Source organism: Stegodyphus dumicola, chromosome 8, assembly GCF_044657685.1.
Source record: "Stegodyphus dumicola isolate Sdum_Otavi_A_Nest chromosome 8, ASM4465768v1".
NCBI lineage: Eukaryota > Metazoa > Arthropoda > Arachnida > Araneae > Eresidae > Stegodyphus > Stegodyphus dumicola.
The window spans coordinates 178,810,356-178,821,468 of record NC_140775.1 but is presented as its reverse complement, the minus strand read 5'-3'; the positions used below and the strand labels follow the sequence as shown (position 1 = coordinate 178,821,468).

The 11,113-nt window shown below is 36.0% G+C and overlaps 1 protein-coding gene across 1 annotated transcript in view; it reads right to left on the bottom strand.

Moving 5' to 3' along the window:
• Positions 1 to 816: 816 nt before the first annotated feature.
• Positions 817 to 11,113, bottom strand: part of LOC118200718 (uncharacterized) — a 127,757-nt gene continuing 117,460 nt past the window's right edge. Inside the window, exons 21-24 of the mRNA XM_085822802.1 lie at positions 10,767 to 11,018; positions 7,798 to 8,043; positions 2,210 to 2,245; positions 817 to 1,128 (exon numbers count right to left, since the gene is read on the bottom strand). Coding sequence (XP_085678928.1) covers positions 1,028 to 1,128; positions 2,210 to 2,245; positions 7,798 to 8,043; positions 10,767 to 11,018 — 635 coding nt within the window. The 3' untranslated portion in view covers positions 817 to 1,027. The remainder of the gene's footprint in view (positions 1,129 to 2,209; positions 2,246 to 7,797; positions 8,044 to 10,766; positions 11,019 to 11,113) is intronic.

Below are 11,113 nucleotides of genomic sequence, written 5' to 3'. Positions count from 1 at the left end.
ACATGCCTTTACTTCGTGAAAACAAAATGGCGTCCAAAACAAAACTAGCAGGTTGCTGTAGCAGGGTTGGTCGCCAAAAAATCGCCAAGTTACCATAATCCAAAGATTAACCTTTAATTTTCCTGGCAGGCTTCCAAAAATAGTTTTGGGTGTAGTAATTATAAAGGAGCTACCGCTCAGTTTTGTCGAATCACAGTTCATTCACTCGGTAAAGTGAGCAATCTTTTAATTAATTCATGAGCGGCTAGTCCATCTTTAGTTTAACCGCCTTGGTCTACCTAATGTATTACAGTTGAATTTTTATTTGAAAAGTTGTGTATATGTGTGTGTGTCTGTGATTATGGCAAAGCTTCGAGGGCTATCTGTCTAAGAGGAGGGATGCCTTCGTGGAGGACTTTCTAAGGAAAACTGGCTCGTATACACGTTACACATGGGGAAAACTACGAAAACGCCCATGCAGCCAAGCCCGTTCGCGGGATTCGAACCTCGGATCGAACTACCAGTGTTCAGCGACTTTACCGCTCGGCCGCTGGTGGGCGAAAAGTTGTGTATGCATTGGACGAACACATTGCAAATACAAAATTAGAATTTGAAAAATTGCATATGTATATTATACAGCATTTGGCTTAAAAGTTTAAAAAAGGATGAATTTTCAAATTGTAGCAAATATGATTTTAATGATATCTCTTTATGCTTTCCTTTTTTCATTCAACGCACCTAAATGTAGTCCTTTTTTCTTGTTTTAGTCCTTCTCTTTTGTTTTATTCAAGCATGTTACGTACATATTTACGTTCATTTCAAAAATAATAAAGCAGCTTTCAGACAACACATCTTATTTATTCGAGTTTCTAACAATAAAACAATCACATTACAAATATAAATTAATTGTAAATGGTATAAGTTAATAAACTGTTCGCTTCCACCGGATATATACAGCACATCAGGAGTGTCCATTTACGCGAATGAATAATGCGAATAGTTAGGAATTAGGATACTAGCATTTCGTGGAATGCCGAACACGTAAATCTCACCGTCTGTTGACTCGCATGTAAGCGATGCCAAACACACAAACGCAGCCAACAATAATGCCGACAAGCAGGCATAGGAAGGCGATTCCCCCTGCGTAACCTGAAAATAGAAAAAGTTTTCAGAACAAAATATTAAGAAAATCAAGATGTTGCATTTATATTAAATCAAGAAGAACATGGTAAAATGGAAACATAATCTACTGAATTTACTGAACAGAATTTGTAGTTCATAATTTTATTTAATTGTTCAAAGGTTCAGTCCTTTCAGAAAAGTTACCGGTCAAAACACCGCGAAAGAAAACATGACAGAGGAACTTACGCAAAGGGAAAAAAATCGTCGTACAATACATCGTGGTAGAAAGAAAAAAAAAAAAAAAAAAAAAAAAAAAAAAAAAAAAAAAAGAAAATTTGCAGTTTAAAAAAAAAACATCGCGGTAGAAAACATCTTAGAAATACTAGTTACTTTCAGAGGGGGTCGTCTTGGAGAGTTGGTCGCGATGACAGGTTTCACTGCATTTTATTTGGTAGACAAACTATAAAATACAATTTCTTTTCTCTGTGAATTTCAGACGTTGTTTCCTGTATAGTCAAAATAACACATCAGTACCTTTTCAAATCCTTGTTTATTTCATTTATATATCAGTAGTTTTGATACTCAGTTTTTCATATTTTTATGCTGTTTCTATGGCAGATTTATGAATAATAACAACTAATCGTTCAAAAATTATTGCTGATTTCCTATGATTTTCCTTTGACACCTTGTTATTTAAAAGGTTTTAAATATGATGTTTGAAGTTTTCAGTTTGTTTGATTGGTTTATAACTATTTAATAAATATTGTGTTCATATTTTTTTTTAAAAAATGCAACAAATGTACGTAAATAGCAATAAACAGTGAAAGCCACTTTCGGTTTCAGATTATTTTGGTCTTCTGTGGAGGTGGCCGTCTAAGAGAAGTGATATTTAGAAACAATGTTTATTTATAACTTCCGAAATATTGGTCATCTTAAAAGGTTAGTCTTTTTTTTTTAAAAAATCACGAAAAGCATTTACTTGCACCCGATGAATAACTTTTACTTTTTCATTTGTAAAAATCATCAAATTGCGCCAAGGTGGCTGCGTTAATATGTAAGTACGGGGACCTTTAAACTGCGGAAGGAAGTAAGAAGTAACAAAACTTACCTGTAGTATATGGCCGAGGAGCGTACTGTGCTTCAGCTGTAAATATATAAATGAAATTTTGTTTTAGAAACAGATTTTATATAAACAAATTGCAAACTGGAAACTTCAGACTCAACTCAAAACAGAATTAACTATAAAAACTTATTAACTATTACAACTATTAAAAATTATAAATGTTGTACAATTTAAAATATATGAAAACAGTTACAAAAAATTAAAAATATTACGAAATTTAAAAAAAAAATTACAATGTACTGAAACTCCTGTTTGTTGAATGAAAGAATTTTTAACGAACAGTTATGATAGGCTTCCTAATTTAAGAATTAATACACAGAAATTCAGAGCAAGGAGTATAAAACTGTGCCTCTGAACTTCATTTAAAATGATTCTGATAGAAAATCACTAGTCCCTAAACTTCTAATTTCACGACGGATTTCAACATTTGCGTGCAAGTTTTCAAAATGAAGTGAAAAGTCCATATAGATTGTTAAAATTAAATTTCGCTGAAATTATAGCAGCATATTTTGTTTCTTATGTGAAATTCTCACTGGTGCCGCCCCAACCGATATACTGGTTAGTGTCACTGCCATGCCGAAGGGCCTGGGTTCGAATCCCGGAGAAGGCATGGATGTTTGTAAGTGTATAGTGTCCGTGTGGGATGGGGACCGAGCCAAAAGTCCTCTCGAGAGTTTGATGGTAGGGAAAAAGGGGTGGGAGACCCTCGGACCCATCCGCCCCGGGGTGCCCTCCATCAAAATTGGGGGGGGGAACTGTGTTAAATCGCACCGTCACCTGTAAGGTGCTCAAGACTGTTGTCAACAATAGGCGTATCTTGCGCTCCTTGCCACGAAGACTTTCGTGGGTTTGGGCTGACTACAGGTCAAACGAGTGAGCATTAATAGTCAACAACAACAAGTTCTCACTGAGGAGAGCAAATCTTAAATACTTATTCATAAAAATCTGATGTGTACACCACATGACTTCCTTGTACGGAATATTAAATTATACGCATTTTTTCTTGCATTTTATTTAAACTTATTAGATTGAATTAAACCTACTTCGTCGACAGCGCATAAACCACAATAGAATAAATGCATTCTTTAAAATTCACTTTATTTACCATAGCGACACTCTGGCACTAGGTTTACTTAACAGTATTATATTTCATTCATATTATAACTCAGAATGCACAAAATGTATATCATTTAAAGAATTATCTAATCGTTGCCACATGTTCTATTCAAATACTATAATAAAGCTAGCACTATGTATAAAAGAAATTAAGCAAATAAAGCAAAAAAAGGAAACAGTTTTTCACAGACGATTGAGTATTTCTCATTTAATTAATTCAGTTGGCTGGATGCTCTCATATACAAATTACACAACCTGGGACTCCCAGGCTACATCACAAACATAATTAAATCCTACCTAACCGGTAGACACTTTCTCGTTCATGTTTCTGGTTCATTATCCACAAACCGGCCTATACGGGCTGGTGTTCCACAGGGATCCCTTCTGGGCCCTACCCTATTCAATATTTACGTGAATGACATCCCCACTACACACAACACAACACTAGCCATGTATGCAGACGACACAGCGATCCTTACGCAAAGTGCATTTGTTAGTTCAGCAATACAACAGCTACAACACCACATCCACTCGCTAGAGACTTGGCTGACCAAATGGAAAGTCAAAGTGAATGTCGACAAGACACATGTCATACTGTTTACTACTAAGATGTCATACTGTTTACTACTTTCCCGACTCACCTGCAAATGTATGGTGTGGACATTCCCTGGGTCAAGCAGGTCCCTTATCTTGGGGTGATCCTCAGTAAATTTCTTACATGGAACCCACACGTTACACATATTCTCAGGAAGTTTCGAGCTAGTAAAGCTTCACTCTTCCCCTTAATTGCTCGAAACAGTGTTCTATCTATTGATAATAAGTTGCTCATTTACAAAACCATGTTGCGTCCAATTCTTAGTTATGCATGCCTCGTCTGGGCATACTCGTGCAAAAGTTTGAGAAGGCAGTTACAAGCTGCCCAAAACGGGGTATTGCGTATGATATGTAATGCCCCCTGGTACATTCGGAATAGCCAAATTCGTAAAGAGTTAAAAATAGAGGATCTTTGTGATTTTTATTGCCGCCTATCTAGGGCATTTTATGATAAACAGGAACTTCTGGACAATCCTGTGGTTGTCAACTATTGTTATGATACTAGGGACCCCAATTTCAGTAAACGCCCAAGAGCGATCCTAATTGTTAGTAATATGTAATTTTGTATATGTGTTATGCAAATTGTTGCTCAGATTCTTTATCGTATATTGTTCTTTTTTCCTCCTGATTGCATTTTGTTTTTACTAGTGGCACTAAGGCGTCGGACTTCGTATTATGTTTCTCTTGTGTGTACATGTATTCTTCTGTGAAATAGTTGTTAAAAAATAGTTAATTATGTATGGATTAGTAATTAGGTACTTAAGGAAAAAAAATATGTATTTGTTTAATTATTTAGCACATTCAGTTATATTTCTCATAATTCGAAACTTTTATCATGTTATTCGATGAGGGGTAGGGCTATGCGCCCAGGCACCCTGGTGGTTAAGCACCGCAGTTCAATGTATTAATTCAGTTCTTACTTCGCGAGAAGGCAAAAATACATAAAAACTCAGAATATCTATATTAAAAATTACGAAGTAAATCTTAAACACTTATTTCCTCGAAAAAATTCCAGAAAGAATTAAGCATGATTTAATTGGCAATAATAAATGAATGCGTTATCTTTGTTGTTGCGAAGCTAAGTTTCTCTAGATTGGCAACAAATCCACTAGTCTCCTGTTTCAGATGTAAACATCAATGGCCGCCATTAAAAACAGGCTTAGCAGCAATTAAACAACTTTAAAATTGCTGATAATTCTAAAAAATATTGCACACAGATTTACTAAAGGCATAAAATCCTTAACCGGAAGATAAAAACAACATAATTCAATCATTTTTAAAGCAAAACATGTACAATTTACAAACATATAAGAGTAAAGAAACTGAGATTACTGAGCCGGGTAATAGAGTAGATAGATATATAAATATATTTATATACGTTTGGCGCGGCTGATTGCAACCAAAATACGAGGTGTATATCTACATGTTATAGCAGTCCTATATACAAAATTTCAACGTTCTGAGGCTACTCGTTTTTGAGTTATGCGAGATACGTACGTACGCACGCATGTACGTACATACGTTCGTACAGACGCCACGAAAAATTCTCTTCAGAATTCATTTTAAAGTAGTTTTATAATTTTTTTGGAGGAAAAGAGTCTTTTATTCTGTCCTTACGTACAGATATCACGCAAAAACATCGTTAAATTGCATTCCATAGCGGTCAAAATGGATATTTTCGTTGAAATATGCTGCCTGAAACGTTTTGCGATTACAATACTTCCTTTTTACTTCGTACAAGGAAGTAAAAAAGGTTTCACGCCTTAATAACAGCAAAATTTTTTATATACTTTTTAGTCCAAAGGGGCTTTGTCCCTGAAGGACTATTGTTTTCGTTTTTCGATTTTGCGTGGAATCACTAAAAATGTACGTTTCACTTTTCAAACTGTTGCCACCGAATGTTAGAGTCCTGCATTATATTTGAAGAAATTAAATAATGAAACATCTGCATAAATGTATGTCTGTTTCTCGCACTGTGATAAAACAACGGTACATTAGAGCCATCGAATTTTGAATGACGTAATCCTCCTACGAATATGGGCATGTGGAAGACCAAATTTTAAATTTGATCGCTTTCATATTTTGTAAAACTTTAACGAATTTTTGAGTAACAAACTCAACGATTTAAAAGCGAGTAATGAAAACACTCTACGGCGGGGGGGGGGGCTTTCTATCTCCAGCGGCCGCGGAACTGTGTATCGGAAATTCTAAAGATATGCTCATTTTAAAATTATTTTGCGACATTGCTGAACTGAATTTTATGGTTCAAGTGCAAAAAACATGATATTTAATAAATAAATAAAGGTAACACACAAAACGTTAAAAAAACGCCCATTTGGACGTAATTTAAAATCTGAAACCTTTCAGATTTCTGGGGGGGGGTCTTATTGATTCTGTGATCTCCGTGAGATGTCGAAAAATTATATTAATCGGAATCCTTTGTAGTGTTGGCATTTAAAAGGGATTCAGATCGAAAGAAGCTCAAACTACTGTTTTTCTTTCCTTTTGTTTGTAGAAGAAATGCAGCAAATTTTTAACAGAAGCATATTAAATATAATAATGACACACTATTAGGGAAGAAGCGCATCTATTAGGAAGTTCCATCTATGGAATTATAATTTTAATTTAAGGTTATGATTCCATGGATGGAACGTTAAAGTGACAGTGCTGCTACGTATACTCCATAAAACAGAACCAATAATTCTCACTTGTCTTAACACTTATCTTGTTAAGTTTACCAACTTCACAACAAATAGTCACTGTTTCTTCCAACTCTACGTGTTAGAGGAAACAGTGAAAACTACGAAAAGAATATAGCCAACTCTACAAAAAGAATATAGCCAACTCTACGAAAAGAATATAGCCAACTCTACGAAAAGAATATAGCCTTAACGAGAAGAATATAGCCTTGTGTGAGCTGGCGTTCAAATGCAGAAATGAGTATGATAGGATGTTGCTCAAACACGCTTAGAGTGTTATGAACGCAAAAGAGAGGCCTTTTTTATACTGTGTAACAATGTAAGCTGAATCAGATCGTCAGATATTACCATCCAAGGTAAGTACGCAAACAAGGTCAGGCTCTTCGCTACGCTGACGCCATTTTCTTACAGAAGTGGGAGAAATGAAGACACAAATAAAATGAGAAAAAGTTTTTTTTTTTTTTTTTTTTTTTTTTTTTTGGATGAGACTGAAATGCTAATTGAACAAGTGGTATCATTGAGGGCATCACCGAAAATTGAAAGTTCAATCGAGCCCAAGAATTGTGAAAATTATGGTGACTTTTTTTTATACGCAGCTATGAGGGCATTGTTCTAAGGCATACTGTACGTCAAGAACAGACCGTCAGTGTTCTCTGTTACGCCTCATTTTAAGAACTTAGCCCGTGATCTGCTTTGTAAAAGGAATGCTAAAATTTTATGCATTTAGATTCATCCTATTATTTTGCTCGATAACACTTGGGTGCATGCATCGCATAATGTGACGGATTTGTGCTCAGGTTTGGAGCTGAGATGTGCTTTGCCATCCACCATGTTTCCTGGGCTTAAATCCTTCTGACTATGCTTTAATTCCTAATGTAAAAGCACTACTGCATGGCATTCGCTTGCAAACTGTTCCAGAGATTCTCCAGGCAATAAATCGTTTCATTCGAGCTCTCAATAGAATAGGTTTAGTCCCAAGTATAATAGATCTTCTGTGCCGCTGCAATGGTTCTACACAGCCTTGATAATAATATTGAAGAATAGTGAAAGATTCACCCACGTATCCCTGTTGCGTCAGTTATAGCTAAATAGCTGCCATGATTAAAGTTACAACCCCAGTAATTTTATTAGCAATTATAATCTACCAAATAACGTTAAACTTACTTCTTAAGAAGTTTGTACAGACAGGATTATAGGAAGATTTCATCCTTGAAGGATCGCTGTCGAGCAAAGTGCAAGTTGTTGCAAGGATAGTACGATCTTGGCAGAAGTCGAAACCGTAGCAGGCGCCTTTCCCATAATCCACGCAAGACTTAGCGCACTCTTCTAGCGTAACGTTGCTTAAAGGAGGAAGCTTGGCACCAACGTAGCGTTTTTCTGGATTTTTCTTGAATTCTGTGCTAAATTTTCCTGAAAATATATTTCATTGGATTCAGACCATCATATTTTGAAATATGTAAAATGTATTTCTTTTTATTTTAAGCTTTACAACAACTATTGACTAATAATAATTTTAATTTAATTTAATGATAATTTTAATTTAATTTAATTTCTTTATCAGAAATACTCACGAGACAATAATTAATTAATTAATTAATTAATTAATTAATTAATTACTGTTGGCGTTCCAACAGATTAAACATAGTAATTTAATTTTATCACGTTCTTCCGAGGTCCCTTTTGAAAAGAATTAATCGAACCGATGTAAAATTTAAAAAAAAAAAAAAATAGATTTCATGTTTGGACAGCATTCGTTTAGATTTCATTAAAAAACGATGAAAAATAAATCAACGCAGTCGTTTCACCCAAGTTTTGCAACTGAATATTATATCGCAGCAGATGTAATTTAAACTCACTATTTTAGCTTGTACATACCTCAACCGGATAAAGACATTACATTTAGAGGCTAGTGACATTTTGCTTCAAAATGTTGGGACAATAATTAACGACTGTTTCAAAATGATCAAAATGCGGCGATAAAAACTTGATCAGTCGGTGATTTTCGATAATTTTTGAAAAGTTCTTCATGTTTCAAAAGAAATGCAGTTGTATATCTTCATCCAAGCCAAACGGGCTCTGAAGGAAAATTTAGTATTGCCTTTCTCGGCTGACAAAGCATTTAGTAAGCTTTTTAATCAAGTTCTGAAACAACACTCATAAAAAGAAAAGCTCCGTTAGGCTTAACTGAAGCTGTTAAAAATATAAAGAAATACTTAAAAAGTGTTAGCGTGTGCGGAGTTTTTAGCAGATTATTGTGATCAAAAGGAAACGTTAAAAAAATTAAAACGAATGTTCCTAACACATAATGTGATATTCCGTGATGTGAAATTAAACTGAGTACTCCATCTCACAGCTAACAAGAATTTTGTTAATTTTTGGCATGTTATCGTCCTTTACAACTATTTCACAAACGCAAGTCAAATTAAAATTAAATAAACGTTTATTTGTCCTCACTTGCAAGTAAAATCACAACCTACACAGACACACATACCCCTCCCAAAAAGGAAGGGGGACTTGCATTGTCGAAAAACAAATATTTGAATATAAGGCGACTTGCTGTGGTCGCTAAGTTGAAAATTATTATAACAATTTATGAACTCAAAATTAAACACCTGGTAAGCTATACATTATTTTTAAATTCGTAAAGTACTTTTTACAGCGCAGCGATTAATTAGTTGTAATCATTCACAAACAAAGTGGGAACAATGCTCGGCCAGACACAGTGGCCGCATGGCAAACACTTGAGTAGTCTTAGAATTTATATTCATTTCATCTCACTAATAGTCGAGTGGTTAGGACCGCTGAATAATATTATTTCGATCCGGTCTCGAATCCAGGCGAATGGGCTGCATGCATGAATGGTTTTCGTAATCTTCTTTTTCCCGTTCGCAAGGCCGGCCCGTTTCAAACTCTGCAACTTCTAAGTTCTGTCACCGGTTCCTTCCTTAATTCTAAAAGTTTTGCCGCCCGGCTTGACTGTACCGGACCTGCCCATGCGTAATATCAACACAAGACAGTTTCCTTTACAATGGCATGCCTCCCTTTTAACTCCCGGAAGCCATTTACTGTACCTTGGCAGTCTCGGCACTGGGGGATAAAAACACGAGCTTGACGGTTCCAGAACCCCGAGGGAAAATCGTCTCACTAGGTTGGACCAAGGGAAGGGGAGACTGGTGTTGATTCGTACCGGTACTCCACCTAACGGTTGGCCCACCAGAATACTAACAACCTCTGGTGAGGAGAAAGGCAAGAACTCCCTACTCCGGGAATTTGGCTGGATTGCAGGTGCCAGTCTGCCCGCGTAGTACTGGTGGTAGTATTTTAGACGACCAGTCAAATCTTAGGATTGCACAGCTGCATCCCGTCATGAAGTCCAACAACTCGGAGTGGAGACCATGCAGGCGCGGGCCGAGTGGTGGGTAAAAGAGACTATAAAAGGCCTGTCTTTCTGGTAAAGTGTAAGATTGGCTGCAGCTAATGAGATTTACGAACCATCTCTAAGGTGGCTATTCATGGATCCTGCCTCCCGCCTAATAAGAAGGATTTCAGAGAGATCTCGGTCGTGATCTCGACCAATAATTCTCACTTGTCTTAACACTTATCTTGTTAAGTTTACCAACTTCACAACAAATAGTCACTGTTTCCTCCAACACTACGTGTTGGAAGAAACAGTGAAAACTACGAAAAGAATATAGCCAATTCTACGAAAAGAATATAGCCTTAACGAGAAGAATATAGCCTTGTGTGAGCTGGCGGTCAAATGCAGAAATGACTATGATAAGATGTTGCTCAAACACGCTTAGAACGTTATGAATTAAGTCGAAGCGTGTAAACAATTATTATTGTTACCATCCTTTCCCTTCAATTTCTTCCTCCTATATTCATATAACCTAACCTAATATTATCTTTTTACTTTTTAATTATGCCACTTGCCATTTAATTTGCATAACTTTGTTAAGTATGAAATAGGAAGGACTCAAACCTGTTAGCAAGATTTAAGAATAATTCTCATATTCATAAATGAAATTTACACTGAACGAATAACGAAATTTTAACGCTTGTTAGAAAGTGCGTTTTTTGAAAGCTCACCAATTGATACACACAAAAAATGCCTTGAAAAAACAGGTACTTACTAGTGTAATGGCCACATATAGGTTTCTTTTCTTGCACAGATTCCCTTGTCTTTGGATTAGGGTAATGCACTGTATGAAGTCTGCAGTTTTTGTCATCGCCTTGCGGGCAGTGATCGAAAGATAAGCATTTGAAACCCGTCTCGGTGATGCAGGCTCTAGCACACTCCTCCAAGGTGGAAGCCTTAATTTCCTTTTTAGCCGTAAGGGATAAGACGATGCCAGGACTTCTATCAAAGTTATCTGCGTACTTTCCTAACCAAAGGAAAAGAACAGTATTTAACAATTTTTGTAATGTAAAGCTGTCAGGACTTGTGTTTCTTTTGATTTGCGTTGGAAACGTTAATGAT